At 43.0% G+C, this 16,500-nt stretch overlaps 1 protein-coding gene across 2 annotated transcripts in view; it reads left to right on the forward strand.

The window, feature by feature from the left end:
- The first annotated feature begins 15,808 nt into the window (after positions 1–15,808).
- FBXO11 (F-box protein 11) overlaps positions 15,809–16,500 on the forward strand; it is a 70,653-nt gene continuing 69,961 nt past the window's right edge. For both annotated transcript variants that reach the window (XM_039706781.1, XM_039706782.1), the window contains exon 1: positions 15,809–16,293. In XM_039706781.1, the coding sequence (XP_039562715.1) occupies positions 16,179–16,293 (115 nt within the window). In that variant the 5' untranslated portion in view covers positions 15,809–16,178. The remainder of the gene's footprint in view (positions 16,294–16,500) is intronic.

Consider the following 16,500-nt stretch of genomic DNA (forward strand, 5'->3'; position numbering starts at 1 on the left):
ATTGTCCCTTGTGCCTGGATGAGATTGAGCAAAGGGAGTATAAAATATCCTGAAGGATTCTAAGAAGTTTCAGCATGTGTTTACCACTTAGCAGAATGGAAAGCAGCACAGGCAAAAAGGTTGGTCACACAAGCTGGACCTGAGACAGCTGGGAAGAAAGGTTGGTTTGGGTAAAGTTCTCAATGATCCTTCAGATGCCATATGCTTAGAAAAAATAAGTAAAGACAACCTGAATTTCTTGGACAAAATCCCTTGCCTTAATGCCAATTTGCTCTAATGACATTAAGTCTTGTTTTGAAACTGATGAGGTTATCCAGGGTAAGAGCAGAAACTGCATCCCTATCCAGGGAGATGCTTACAGCTCTCCAGAGGATAATCAGTAATAACACAAATGCAGTTCTTACTCTCTAAACCTGACATCAGTAATGGCAAGCTATTCCCCTTCCCACACTCTATCACAGCTCCTTGTTTTTGCTGTTGCTGATAACAGCTGCTCTTGGTGCAGCAGCCTGGAGATAGTGGATACAGCCCCGTGGTGCCATGGGCTTCACACACACCCAATAAATGGAACTTGCAGCCTCCCCCTGCCCAGGAGCTCAACTTCAACAGGACAAAGCCAAATGGCAGTAGGAGACCAGAGCAAGATGGGAAGGGAATCAGCCAAAGGTCACCTCTCGGTGTGAGGAGGACAAGCAAAGCCAGGCTGTGCTGGCTGCAGGTCTCTGGAGCCCTGGCTGATCTGCACAGGTTCCTTGGCACCACTTCCCAGAGAGCTGACTCTGACCAGGCTGGCCCTTCCAAAACAGAACTTGCACAAATCCCCAGATTTCTTCCCCATTACTTGCATTTTGTGATGCAGATGTTAATTTGCCCCTAACAGCTGAGTTAGGTTACCTAAACAAGCTGATTGATTATTTTTTCCATGCTGATACTTGGTAAACCACTGCTGAGCAATCTGGGCCCATGGTGCCACTGAGCAGGACAGCTTTGGCTCTTTCTGTGATCCATGCATGTTCTGCTCTCTCCTGTTATTAGCTGGTCATTGACACAGGCAAACTGCTGCTCCCAGCTCCAGCTGAAGGCAGCAAATGCCCAGCAAGACATCCAAAAGCACGTTTGATACGAGGAACTACAGCCTGAACATCAGCCTCTGTTGGAAGGGAAGGGTCAGCAAAGCACTTTCCAAGACTGATTAAAAGCTCTGCTCAGCCGCAGGAGGGTGGGAAATGGCAGCCAGGCTGACAGCTGGCTCATCCTCACTGCAGAAGGATGGGGAGGTGGAAGTTTCTGTCAAGGGTAGGAACACAAATCCTTCTTGATACCAGGAGTCGTAAAATCTGTAACAGTGAATTAGGAGAGAACAAACAAGTTTTGTGCTTTTTTTTTCACCCCTTGAGAGAATTTTGTTTCTTGCCTATAAAATACACAGAAATAAACTTGAACACCCTGGAAAAACTTAAATATATTTCAGGGAATTAAAGTGCTACAACATTTGTAACCCACCCTCCTCTCCCCCCCAAAAAAACCCCCAGAAAAATAATGGAATTTTAAGAGGAGTTTAATTATTTCTTTGGGGGTTTTTTGGCATACACCACACAAGTTGTCCAACTTCTCAACTGCAGATGCCAGAACTTACTTTTTTTTTCTAGAAAGTGGTATTTGAACATTACTAAATTATAGTTGAAGTGGGAACGAACACAGCGCTAAACAAGAACACCAACAGACACAAATGCCAATGCTGGTGATGCAAAAAACCACTAAGCCATTTCATCTGACTAAACAGCATAAGAAACAAAAGCCTTGGAATTGCTAACAAGTTAAATCACAAATTGTAGGGTTTGCTATTAAGTATGATATACCACAAGAAACTTTATCACAAACTATTAGAGCTGGCATTAATTTGTGCTTGGCTTCCACTGCATAAAGCCCAAGTGCACCCCTGAGAGGGGAAATCCTTGTGCCTGTGGAAAATAACTGCGAACTTTGCCCTATGGCAAGTTTGTAAGAGGCTGACACAGGAAAAAAGAAGTGAGTGGAAAGGATCTGACTGGAAACACAATAGCAGACTTAAAAGGCTCTGATAAATGAAAAGTCATTCCGAGATTAGGGTCTCATTCAAAAAAATAACAAAGACATTTTCTGGTATGTGGCTGAAAATAGATTCCATATGAAAATGCTTAGTAGAGCTTATCAATACTCTTCATTCTCAGCAGTCTCTGAATAAATGCAGCAATTTAAAAAACTAAAATGGCATTTTCAAAACATTCTGTAATTTAGACTCAGAAGCTGCACAACTAATGTCTTCATTTTTTCAAACCAATAATGCAGTTTTAAAGATTTTGATCTTACAATTCCTTCACACTTTTTTCCCCTTCCATCTGCCTGATCTTGTCCTCACTTCTTGTAAAAACACCACCAGCCAGGAAAAAGAAAACAACTTTCCTTGCCTGAAAACTGAACCGACTTAGAGTCAGTTGATTCAAACGTTCGAGAAGCCTTGCGGAAAATTTAGAGAAAGCACTGAGAAATGTTTATCGTTTTCGTACCATCTCTAGTATCCAATGAAACTTTGAATCTCTATTTGCAGGGTATATGTAATATTGCAAACTCTGTGAAGGAGTGTTGTGGACAGAATTTGTTTTTCTTTTTTCCGTTAAAAATAAAATTAAAAAAAAATTTTAAAAAATTTTTTAAAAAAGGCAAAAAAACAAAACAAAAAAAAAAACCCCAAAGCAAAACAAAAAACCCAAACCCCAACCAATCCAAAAAACCAAACTGATGGAATTTTTAGAAGACAAAGCAAATTAAAGTTTTCTCAGCTTGTCTGACATTTGTTCATGGTGCAGTATGTAATAACAATTTATTTAACAGCAACAGCACACCTGGGGAGGAGGTAAAAAGCCATTATTCTGCTGGTACCCCAGATATTAAAGCAGAACAGCGTTAGGCACGGGCTCAGCGCTCCCGCGTTTCTCAGGAGCACACGAACCCGGGCGCAGAGCAGCGGCACGCAGGCGATGCCCCGCTCAGCCACGAAAACAACACCCAGGCTCCCCGCGGCCATGGAAATCCGCTCCGGGCCAGGCGGGCCAGCGCTGCTGCTGTCCAGCCCTGTGGCTGTTCCCGGCTTTCCCTCCTCTCCCGAGCGAACGCGGGCCGGGAGCCGCGGCCAGCGCCACCTGCTGCCCGGCGCCGCGGCCATGTCCCCTCACAGCGACCCCCGCCCCGAGCCCTCGGGGTCCCCGCTGTCGGGATCAGCCCGGAGTCCCTTTTGCCCAGCCCGACGGCCGAAGAAAGGGCCGGGGTTCTTCGGCTCTGGTTCACAAGGTTGTTTGTTATCTGCTATCCAAAATATTTTCTCTCAGACCCGCAGAGGCCTGGTCTGCAGGTCCTTCCAGGGCACGCTGCACTGCCCTGAGGCGGTGCTATCTCTTTATACTGATAACTACGTGTACTTTATTTACCATTATTTTCCAATACCTATCACCTATGTTAGACAGTCTGTCTCTACTCTAAACCAATCTAAATGTGCCAGCATCACCCAGAACATGGAGGTTAGGAAGGAGAAAGAAGAAGGACAGGGAACGCCCAAATTCCTCCATCTTGGGACTCCAAACCCCCGTTCTAAAAATCCCAAAATTCTACTTTTCACCCTGTGACAACTACTAACATGCTACTTAAACTTTTGTGACTTGTAATTCTTCATACAAGGTTGGTCATTTGCTCCATAGTTTAAAATGGAAATCCCAAGTGTCTTTGGCTTCCTGCCAGGGCCTTGGGCCATTCAGGGAACCCACAGGGGTGTCCTGGGTTCCGACACGGAGCGAGCAAGCACTCAGCATCTCTTTCTCCCGGAAAATGGCTCATTTTCACCCAACAGCGTTGCAAGGTGTGAGGCGGCTTAGTTTGCTTTTGAAGCATTGGGTTTTGGTTAAACGCATCTTCTCTGTTTTCAACCGGGCAGGTCTTCAGTGGGAATTTGCTCTTCTGTTAAACGTGCCGTGTTGGAATCTGGGAATCCAAACCACCAAAAAGTCAACTCTGCAACCATGACTCAAGTGAGTAATCATGAGACATCTGTGGGACTGCTTCCAGGAGTGGGAAAAGCAGCATATGTCTCCAAAAGTGCTTAAAGCAGTGCAATTCTGCCAATTCTGTCGTGCAGCTCCTTGCTGCTGGTTGAGGACGCAGCTTTGGGAGTCAAGTGCTTCCATCTGAGTCTGAATTCTAACCTAAAAGGAAAAACAAAATTTTAACTCTGTCAGATAAAAAAAGATTGGGGAGGTATGAGACATGTGAACCCCCAAACCTAGATACCACCACAAGTAACAAAGCAGTATATTTTTAAATTTTTGTGAGTATCATTGAGAGACTGTGGGCATGGATGCCTGGAGATGACAAAACTGAGCAAGCTCTGGAATTTGCTCTTGGATGCAGCAGCTCACTACACCAGCCTTCCAGGAGAGACACCATCACCCCCAAAGTCCCCAGGCTTGCTCTTCACCTTCTGCCCTTGCTGAACAACCCTGTGCAAGAGGCTGGAAATCAGTTCTGAATCACTTAGGGGAGGGAGGGGAAGAAGAGGGGATACTGACAAATCCTATTTATTTTCACAGATCAAATGTGGCAACAGTGGGTAATTACAATTGTATTAATTTACATAAATGGTTACACAGTGTACCTCCTTCACCAGAAAAATAGCCTAAATGCAGATATGGCCACAAAACCACCATGTACTGAATTACTCCTCTTTGTGCTTTTATTAAAAATTATAAACCAAAACACAAATGTAATTTATGCCTTGTTTCTTCCCATTTCCAAAATGATCCCAAGTTTTCTGCAAGAGTAGAATGAAGCAACCTGAAGTATCAAATGTTCCCTCTTTGTTGTCTGAAATAGGGTGCCTCATAGAGTTGTATGATGCTACAGGAAACTTATTTTACAGTTCTTCTGTTGTGGTTTTCACCCTTATGTGTTTTTTTGGGTTTTTGTTTTTTTTTTTTTGCTTGCTGTTCGGGCCACTTTGTATCTTCTAGCAGGAAGTCAGAGCAGCATCTCGACTGCATCTTCAAACAAGACTTTTGCAAGCTGATACTCACAAGTGGCTCTGTTTAGAGGTTTGTTCTTGTGGGGAAGCAGGCAGATCCTCCTGGTTGCTTCTGAAAGCATCTCTTCACTGCACTTTCCATCTGCACTGGCTTCTGTTTTAACCACTAAGGTCAAGTCTGTGTGGTTTTCCCACTCTGCCTGTTGCATTAGTGGCACTCTGCAAGTGAGACTTTCACTGGATGGGAAGTGTTTGGTGAATTTTTAAATACCATTATTGATTTCACATTAATTTTCTTTATGAACCAGGGAAAGCTCTTATGCAAGGGTGTAACAGCCAAGAAATATTTGACAAGTTGTTTAAAATCTATTGCCTGGAAGAAGCCTGATAGATCAATTAATTTATTTCCCTGATATTTCAGTATATCCTTTAAACATATTTTCACTGATTGTTATTATCCATCCTGAAGTATACAGCACAAAAGCAATCATATATTACCTGCAGCAGAAGTGGCTACCTCTTGGATCTCTGCCACAAGAGATATGGATATTTTACTCAAAGCTGGTTTTTTCCTTGCCTTCAATAAAACATGATTAGAACATAATGATTTTGCCTCTGCACCAGTCCACACCAATCTATGGCTTCTGTTTTAGGGCATCAAACCTGTAAAAAGGGCAGATTCTTTTATATATGCAAACTCCTCTACCTGTAACATCAGTTTATTTCACATTTCACCAGTGTTCTTTTGGATACAGATTATTGATTGCTCTCTAGTGAATAACTTTTTAGTCATTCTATGGCCTCAGAAAATTACCTTTGAATGTTTTATGCAAGAGTATTCATTATGAACAATTAATGTACTGAAAATGTCAGCACCTCAAGAAGGCATTATATAAAAGATGAGTAAATTTATGGTAATGCATCATTCAAACTTCCTGCACTTTTCATTCTTCTAAAATTTACGTCTTACATTGTAGTTCAATAGCTGGTAACAGTTTGACGACCTGAACAGAATAATGTCAAAAATGTCTTTCTGTGTATTTTAGAAAAATTTTAGAAATTAGGAGTTTTCTTTTCTCTACCACTGTATTTAGGTATGACATGTCACAGCTTTACAGTAATTCAAAGTATTGACTTTGCAACATCTCTTCACATACTTTCTAATCAGAAGTGAAAAAAAAATGGTTCAGAGGAAGCTGCAGTCTACATAGAAAGTGAGGAAAATCTTTTGTATCAACTGGAGGGTGGAAGGACTACTTGTACCCATTTATATTGAGATTTGTTAAGTTTTATAATGTAGAACACCCTGAATTTAAACCCTTAAACTTTTCCCTTTGACACGTGGAAGGATCTCAGATTGTTTCATTTAATTTAGTAAGCTTTAAGCCTTGAAAATGATGCATGTTTCACATCATTGTCCAAATGCTCTAAAAAAGTATTTTAAAGGTACTGCCAGCTAATTACCCAAATCCAGGAGCAGCAGACTTTAATCTAATTTCCAGTACCACTTGGAGTAACAGTCTCAGTGCAGCTGGTTTGCAGTGCTGGAAGGGAGAGGTCACTCCAGGTGATGAGCTGCAGTCACGGGCAGCACATACCTCTCTCAGCGAGTCACAGCACCACGCCCAGGAGAGCGTGAGCAGAGCAGTTCAGCGCTTGGTTCCTCCTCAGCAAGAACAAAGCTCCCCCCCAGAACCAAAAGAACCTTCAGCTCTGAGCTTTGCAAGCATCAGCTTCCTGCTCTGATTTACACAGTCGCTCTTCTAGGTCACGGTACCAGTGCCATCTTTGTACCCTTGTGAGGGGACAGGTACAAGAAGCCTTGGGTTTATGAAAGAAAGATTTGTTTTTTGAGCTTTATTCATCTTTTATCTGACAGAGGGAATTGCTAAGTTTAATACTGAGTTACTACTGAAGTACTTTGGATTTTAGACAAAAGTCATCAGTTGCAGAAAGATTGGGAATAAATACAATGCCAGTTGACTCTCACTCATACACTACAATAAGGGAAATATTGTTGGAATAGGGTCTGTATTTCAATTCAATTATACTTGGCAGCTCAATTAGAATTGCTCACTGTAATACAGATATTTCCTCTGTCAGTGTACTGTAGTAATGGATATTCTTCCCTTTTTATCTCACATATGAGTGATGAACAGGATGTTTCTAATTAAAACCAACGCCAAACATTCCATTCCCCAATCTTCACCTTTTTATGTTCCTTCACTGACTGCTCTTCCACACCTCCAAAAATTGACTCATAGATTGGACTGCCACCTTCTTTTTCCACACCTCACAGGCTGAGTATGGAAACCCTGCACACACACAGCCCAACAGAGTGTGGTGCAACAGAACCAGTCACCTCTCAAGATGCTCACGCAGGCTGTGGAAACTCTGGCATTGGGAGAGCTGGACCTCCCCTTTCCACCCAAACATGTTCAGAGCTCTGCAAAATTCCAGCACTGAGGAGCCACAGCCCAGTACTGCCCAACACTGACTACTGCACCTAATGTCATGTTGGAACCAAGCACAGAGAGCGAAAATTTTATTTGATGCTTTTTCTTCTTCTCAGTTGGTTTCTGCCTCACAACAACAAAAAAAAAAAAAAAAAAAAAAGCCTGACTGCATTTCTTCTTGTGAACAACTATTAATTACTCCACACCCAAAGTGGTTCACAGAAGAAATGAAGAAATGCCACCTACACAGACGTAAATCTGAAAAAACCCAACTTGCATCAAAATATGCCTGGTTTTGCCAAGCTTACAAGACAAAGTCATCCATTTAATCACACACAGTAATAAGATGGCCAGTTTGATAAAAAACAAAGACAAGGATCAGCTATTAAGAAATGAAGATTACAAAACAAACAATAAAGGTTAAACATTTATAAACTTCTAGAGTAATAGCTTCTCTACTAACGTTGAACATGAACTCAGAATGACAGTCAGTAATCTGTTTCCATAAAACAGCATAGAGACATCACTTCCCTTTATCTAATTCCTAAAAGGAAAATTCTCTAGAATATTATACCAGCCTTACTCAAGTTTTCCTTCTCATCTTAGCTGTGACTTGAAAATATATGATAATCTTCATTTCCCATTTTTCTTTTTTTGATTTGCTGTGTAAAAACCATAAAAAACTTAAGCAACAAGATTTAAGACTCAGGAACTTGGTGACTCAGTAAATCTGAGTTTGTAGTACTGGACACAGCCAAGTGGAAGAAAGCCAGATTTTATTTAACATATTTAAATCACTTGTTCTGTAAGCTGCCCTTACAGTTATTGTGCATTTACATATACTATATAAATTTTATTAAGGCCTAGATCATACTCAAGCTCATCACCAAGAGTTGATGGAGAGGATTTTACAGTGCCATTGATCTCATTTATAAACACTAAATAAACACATCCATTCTGAATGGATGATCTATCCTGTGTGCCTGCTTATCAGCATAAAATAAGATAATGATAAGAACCTGACACATTAGGGATTTACCATGGAAACAGGGTCATTAGGGAATCAAAAAGATCACAAGCAAGCCTTTCATGTGATAAAGATGGATAGGAAAACCTTCTAGATCTGGAATAACCTAAGACAACAACTGAGTAGACTCAAAAGGGGATACCTGCAGCACGTTACTCTTGAAATCTATTATATATTGTCACTTATTCCTAGGAAAACATCTCCTGTTGTTGATTAGCTGACCCTGTTGAGGTGTGGGAATGTGTACATGGAAAATGGAGGATAAATTGAAGCAAACATATCACCACCATGTGGATAACTGCACAAACCATGCAGCACTGGAGAAAGTCACCTATAGGTACTGGCCTGTAAGACATTCCTTGCCAACTTATCTGTCACGTGCACTCAGCAGCAGAAGTCCAAAGCTCCTTGAAGGCAACAACCAACATCACCACCACGTGGCAACAGAGAGAAATTAACTGTCATTACGTCGCTTAAAGTCTTTTTACTCGCTGTGTGCTCCCGAGTTGGTCATCTCTGAAGTACGTGCTGCCACCTCCCTGGATGCACAGCTCAACCACAGAACAGAATGTGGGGCTCCAGCAGCAGCCCAGGGAGCTCCCACAGCCATGGCTGAGAGCATTCCAATAAAACAGATCTAACCAGGAGTGACTTTCACAGGCCCAGGGAAATACTAAAGGCATGCTTCCAGGATCACAGTGAGCCAATCTGGCTGCAAGCTTCCTTCATGGAGGGGCCATCCTTTCCCACCACTTTTCTGCATTACCATTGCACATGCCTGTAAAACAGCTGTGCCTTCAGCTAGAATAGTTTGCAGTCATTTTACCTCCTTGACCTGCCTACCTGTGCTGCTGCAGAAATGCTGGTTGGCAGAACAGGGCACAGGGTAGGGGCAGCAAAAATGTGACTGTAAAGATCAAGACTGCTTCTTAAGGGCAACAGCAATTTGGACCCCAACTACAAAACACTCTTCAGGGCATCCAAAAATGCTTTCTGATGAAATCTCTTGGTCATAAGAATAATTAGACCTTACCCCCACTTATCAGATAGACCACAACCAAGAGGTCCACCTGAGGCAGCAGTATGGAGCAAAAGGACCTAAATTCCTCTCTTCTACCTGCTCCAACTAGAGGAGCAAGCTGCCAAGACATATGTACACAATATGCTACACACTTTTTTCCTGGGCGGGTCCAATCTTTCTATACTGAGAGAACTCTTATAGTAGAAAAGGATTGAGCTTTGGAGCAGGACATTTAAAATGGCATCTGTCTACCAGGCAGCAAAGTGAAAAACTGTAATCTCTCTCTTTTTACCATGAAGAACTTGTTCCCACCAGTTAACAACAACAGTTGCTGTTGGGGTTAAAACTGTCAGTACCAATAAAACCCACACCCACCTGCTCTCCAGATTTGAAGTGAAGGCAGCTGTATTCACGTGCTGATGGTGAGACCACTTTTGTCTTCCTGCCTTCAGGACTGAAAGCAGCATCACTTCTCACTGCTGACCCCTTTCTGTATGGAGATATTAAATCCCATTTAAGCGCCCCACCTTTGGATGCTCTACAATGCTGCCAAATGTTTGACACATTGAAAATGAAGACTGAGATTCCTCATACTTGTTTCATATTAGCTGTTCATAACAAAGGTGAAGCAAAGTGTCCCTAACTGCTCCTGTCCCTCTAGGCTGTGATAGACCAGCTTCAGGGAATTTAAGTACTTTGTAAAAATGAGGAGCTCAGAATCCCACTGAGATATTTTTAGGGAAGAACCATCCCTAAGCCAGCAACAAAATTCATAAAGAAGCCATTCTTTTCCTTTCCTAGGTCTGAATCTGGAGCAAGGCCCTCATATAACTCCAGCCTCCTGGTATTAAATGATTGATTTTTCCAGTTGGGAGTATTGGATGTACTTCTTGTAAACACTTCTCATTTGGGACCTGACTCAATTCATTATGTTGAAAGATCTCTTCAGGCTGCATCCTCTCCAAGGCAATATAAATAACACCCACACCAGCCTTATCTGGGGGGCAGAAAACCCCAGCTCTAAAGACAGAACTCAGCACAGGGACATACTGCTGATGCAATGTGCAAACAAAAGTAGGCTCCAAGGAATAAAAACTGAGTGAGGCCCATACTTGATCTCTGTACATACATGTCTGAAAATGAGCAGCAAGAAGTAAATCTTGAGTGAACTAGACCCACCAAGTCAAAATAATACCTCATCACCCAAAAAATTATGTAATTTATCCCCAAACTATTTTAATTAATTTTAAAAATGAAGCCTTGTATCAGTTCAGACTATCTGAAACACCTAAACTCAGTACAATCCAGAGGACCAAGTTTGGGGATTTCATTGGGTACTGTCAGGAAAAATGGGCTGAAAATATAGTATGGATACTTGAAACAGTTCCATACTCCCACTCTCTCTCCCTCCGCTGAACATACTCCCAAAAACCCAGAAGGCAGCTGTGTAGATATTTATCTAGCTATGAAATTGCTACCAAGACAGCTAATAATGCTTTAAAACTCAGACACAATCCCTCCAGGACTTTTTTTAGAAGTTACTTTTATTAAAAAAAATAAATTAATGAGAAGTGAAGTACCACTCATGCTTCCAGAGAGTTTTTGTTAGGGAAGAATTAGAATTAACATGTTAGATAAACATGTTGCAACAATCATGTGAGCTTATAGGAAACAACACACATTCCCCACCCTGAGGTCTTTATTTTTAGTGCAGAAACCAGGTTGGTATAGCAACAGAAAACATCCCAGCCACAGACATTCACCCAGAAGGCAACCCAGGAAGGTCAGCTAACATCAAGCTGGATTTCAGGAGACATGGATTCCAGGTAAAACAAGGAGAGATTTAAGAGTCTTTTTCTGCAAGAGTGGGAAGATTCTGGCTGCATGAGATGGGCTGTAAAACACAATTAAGAGGAACTGAGGGTCAGAGACATTGCAACAAAATGACATTGGAATTTTTGAGCTGCACAGCAAGCATGTTCAACCAGTTCTAGGTATCATTAGCTATTTCTGAAAGGCCCACATATTCCAATCTCAGGAGAAACATCCCTCTAAGTTTAAAGAGCTAATAGTCAGAAATTCACACTGGGTCAGAACCAAATCTTCAATGCAGTATTTTTAGTTTGGGGACATATTAGCAGCATATGAGATGGTTCAAAATAATAGACAGAATTCTTTTACTTCTAAAAGCAGTAACATGACACTGTGGAGAAAGCCTTAGGTAAGGACTCCTGTACCCTGGGTTCTGTTCATAGCCCTGTTAATGCTCTTGGACAAGTCATTTCAGCCCCTTCTGCTTCACTTTCATCCGTACAGAGAGGGAGAGACACGTGGTTCCTTTGCAAAACGACTTGAATCGATTAAAAAGTACAAAAAAAAAAGACTCCTTGTATTTGTTGTTCAAATCCACAAGCTGTACGTAAAGACTCTGTGGTGGGCTTTGTATAATTAACTACAACCATGTTCTCAAAATATTTCTTGTTCTCTCACAAATATTAGGAAGCAAAAGCTAGGGAGAATACTGTCCATTTGTTACTTAACTAAAAGCCATCAATTCAGTGGGAGGAGGGTATTAGGTTTTTTTTCAATTTTCAAAATTTTAGTTTCTGAATAATTTTGAAGTAGAGCTTTAAGCCATCCACAAGTGGAAGGCTGTCCTTACTTACATCTTGTGAACCCCTTAGAAGTAATTCACAGATCACAGATTCATTGACAGATATCTGTTATCCTAAATTTGTTTTGATCAACTGTTAAAGCAATACCCACATCTTCAGGGTAAGGATGGATCATGACAATGTAAATTAATCTGTCCCACATGCAAAGCACTTCTAATAGGCTATGAAGCAAGGCTTTTCAGGCTGCTAGTAGACATATACATTAAACAGAATAAAATAGTGGTGATTCCTGCATATCACCCTGGCCTCAATGAGCCTTGTTGATTTACCATGTTGCACTGTCCTGTAGTAATTTCCTAATCTTGCTTATTCTGTAACCCCACCACCTCTAATCTCACAGCAATACTCTGAGATTCTAGAAAAGAAATACTGATTCACTATCTTGATATTTAAGTTGTTTTAACTTTCTTCACTTTAGAGAAAGTCAGCAGACTCAAAGTTGCTCTTTTCTCTGTGCATCACCCGCACAAAGAGGAAACCCCTTCATGACAACTTGCACTACATCTCTCTATGAAGCTGCCTCATCTCTAACTATTCTATGCTAACACATAATTAACAAGTTCCTGTTATCACTAAGCACTCTGTGGCATCTCTTCCTTCATGCAGGAAGGAAGGTGATCTCTTCAAAGCAGCAGCCAACTCTTCAAGAAACAGAGAACCAGTTATCATTAACATTTAAATACACACCCATTTGAAGTTCAGTGCAGCTTAGAAGATGGTCTGAATATGATGAGCTAGCACTTGACAACTCTGTCCAAATTGCTTATGCTATAAATGCTCCAAGCAAGCTCTTCACCCAGGTCTTACACCTTTCTGTTCATAATGTGAGGCTGTTCAAGGGTCACCAAAAGGTGATTTGTGGCCAACATAACCAGCCCAGCAAGCATTTCTATTGTCGACAATTATGCAAAAAGATCACTGTACAGTTTAGCTCCACTTCCCATCCCCTCTCTTCCCAATTTAAATAAAGAAAAAGCTGTCTTGACAAAGGCAAAATTATCTTGCCAGTATAAATCACACCCACATTCAGGAATGGCTTATTAGCACATCACACAGGATGGCTTAAAGCACCTCCACAGTGGTCAACACAATGAAGCCCAAATTATTAATTTGGGCTTTCAGTGCCGTTTCCATCACAGAATGGTGTTTTCCTCCTCAGAGGCTTTACAGCAGCAAGGGAGACACAGGATGGCTAAGTAGAACATTTTAAAGTCTGACAAACACACCTGAAATTACAACCAAGTCCCAGACAGGATACATTTAACAGCTATGAGAAGAGATACAGAGATTTAGTCAATAATGTTTTGATGAGTTTTCAGGCTTTCTACTGTTTGGCCTTCTAAAGTACAGCGAAGAGTGTCAGACAAGAGCACTGCAAGTCTTTCTTTACTCCATGCCTTGTAAGCAAACACCAAATACTTACAGGAATCACTTTTTCTGCACCAGTAATTTATTGAGCAACTGAATAAAGTCTGTATAATTCAGCATGAGGTTTTCATTGTATCAACTCAGAGCATTTATCCCAAACTTCTGCACCACTTCTATAGATTGCCCTTGATGTATTTTGATTGTCAGTGAGAGAACACCTTGGACCTTAAGCAGATAATTATAGAAAGTGTTTTTGTAGGCCAAGACACCATTCAGTTCCAGACTAGTGCAAGACTTCTTCAGGAAGTTTAGAGTTTGCTTCAATTAAATAAAGTTTTATTCTAGTATCAGAACCTTTAGATTCTTGAAGGCTCTATGTGAAAATCAGCTTGTCATCCATCCTTGAACAAGCCTTCAAAGATTCAGAGTACTAAACAACTGGAGTATACCTACATTGAGCAATTTCAGGTAATCTTGTGACACCAAGATCCATTTGCTTGGTGAAGAGAGCACAACTGGAACAGTTGAACAGAAATGGATTCAAACAGTCAAAACACTCCAGTTTAAAGATTAGAAGTTCCCAGTGAAGGGAGAAAAACCCTTAACCATGACACAGCAAGTTCAGCACAATACCTGGGTACAATTATTCTTCCCATTCAGGAATTAAATCAGAATTTCACAATTATATGACCAAAAATAAAAATACTTTAATGATATTTACATGTAGCTCTACAGAATGTTCAGTAGCCTAACAATCACTATGACAGAATCTGGCCCCAAACAGACTGATGTTTATATTATTTTTCCCCTACAAAATTCTTCTCACAGGAGCTTAACTTCATTATCTCTTCCCCTAATATCAGGGAAGTTGGCAAAATTTCTCTTGGACATGGAAAAACATTTTCTACTGTTTCTCCAGTTATTCTTTAGGGCAACAAAATGTTAAGCCTAAGAAGTGTTCCTTAACAACTACTGAGCTTTCTCATACATTTATATTTGGTCTAATATGACCTGAGAATTAGAATTTCACTGTCATTTCCTTTAGAATCATTTCTCTTGGACATGGAAAAACATTTTCTACTCTTTCTCCAGTTGTTCTTTAGGGCAAAGAACATTAAAAAATGTTAAGCCTAAAAAGTGTTCCTTAACAACAACTGAGATGTCTCATACGTTTATATTTGGTCTAATATGAACTGAGAATTAGAATTTCACTGTCATTTCCTTTAGAATCACAAGTATAAGTGTTTTTAAAGCTTTTTTTCTTTTTAAAAGCTGTCATTTCCTTTAGAATCATAAGTGTTTTTAAAGCTTTTTTCTTTTTAAAAGCTGTCATTTCCTTTAGCTGTATTATACCTTCATTTGTCAGCTTGAAACAAGCTCCTACCTAATGTGTTTTTAATTACCATCATTTATTTACATTTTATACCAGATAACACTCTTTTGCTTTTCAGGCATCGACAAGGGCCCTGGTTCCAGAAGCTCCCAGAGCTTAGTTTAAGCAGGACTCCACACAAACCCACCTTCACAACATTAGAAGCAGATTCCTGAGAAACCCCACAAAGAGATGATCTCTTTCTTACTGCCTGGGTTATACCATCCATTTTATTAAGTGACTCCTGAAAAGGAAAAACACCACAGCTAGCTTCGTTTACTTCTTTTCCCTGCTCTAAGGCCGTCAGCTGTGTACCAACACAACAAACATAATAAAGGAGGAAAAGCCTCGTATACTTTATTATAAAGCTCAAACTAAAAGAGCATTATCGTTGTACTAGCAAAAGGCAGCACAAACACGAGTGGGCACACCGGCCAAGGAATACACACAAATCCAGAGGGAAAAAATGGTTAACAACCAGCCAGGAAGCCGAAAGGAGCCGGCACCCACAGCACGGCTAATCCCAGCCCAGGCAGGGTTACCAAGGCGCACGGCACCACAACAAGGCACCGTCGCCAGACGCCCGCCCTCTCTCCTTCACCACACACGGCCTGAGGGGAGCCTGCCGGACCCCTCCGCTGCCCGTGTGCTGCCGGCAGGCCCCGCGGCTTCCGGGCTGCCCCGGGCCCGGCTCCCGCGCCGCTTCCTCACGGTTATAAGCACCGCGGCGCCCCACCCCGCGCCGTGCCGCCCGCCCGCCCCTCCCCAAGCCGCGCACCGATAGTACGGCAGCGCCGATTGGCCCAGCCGGCGCCGGCCGTTTGTGTGGGGCGCGCTGATTGGCGGAGCACGGCCGCCCAACGGCCGCCCGCTCGCGAGCGCGTCCCTGGCGGTGTCAATGGCTCCTCCTGCCACGGAGCAGCGACGGGCCTGAGCCGGGCAGGACCGCGGGATCGCCGGGGGCCGGGACGGGGGGCGCGCCGCCATCGTCCCCCACAGCAGCGCTGAGAGAGCCGGCGGCTCCTTTGCCTTCGAGCGAGCCGGCAGCGGCGGCGGGACCCGCGCCCGGAGATTTCCCCCCCGCCCTTCCCTGCTGCCCGCGCCTGCGAGGCGGCCGCCCCGGGGCTCCCTCCGAGCGCCCCCGTCCCCGCCGAGGCACCGGTTGCCGGAGGATTCCCCCCCTCCCCTCCCGCCGCCCACACGAGCCGGCAAATGAACTCGGTCCGAGCCGCCAACAGGAGACCCAGGCGAGTGTCCAGGCCGCGCCCGGTGCAGCAGCAGCAGCAGGAGAGGAACAACGCCGCCGCCGCCGCCGCCGGGGATCGGGGTAAGCCGGGCTCGGGGCCCGCCCTGCGCAGGGACCGGCAGGAAAAGCCCAGGCTGCTTCACCCTTGGCTCCCGCTCAGGCCGCGCTTTGTTTGGCTCGGGCTCTGCCCCGGCACGGGGGGAGGCGGGGGCTCGGCCCCCTCCCCGGCCGGGGGGGGGGAGCCGATCGCCCGCGGCCTCTCGGGACAGGACACCCCCCCGAGCCCCC

Source organism: Passer montanus, unplaced genomic scaffold, assembly GCF_014805655.1.
Source record: "Passer montanus isolate IOZ18808 unplaced genomic scaffold, ASM1480565v1 scaffold2, whole genome shotgun sequence".
NCBI classification, from domain to species: Eukaryota; Metazoa; Chordata; class Aves; order Passeriformes; family Passeridae; genus Passer; species Passer montanus.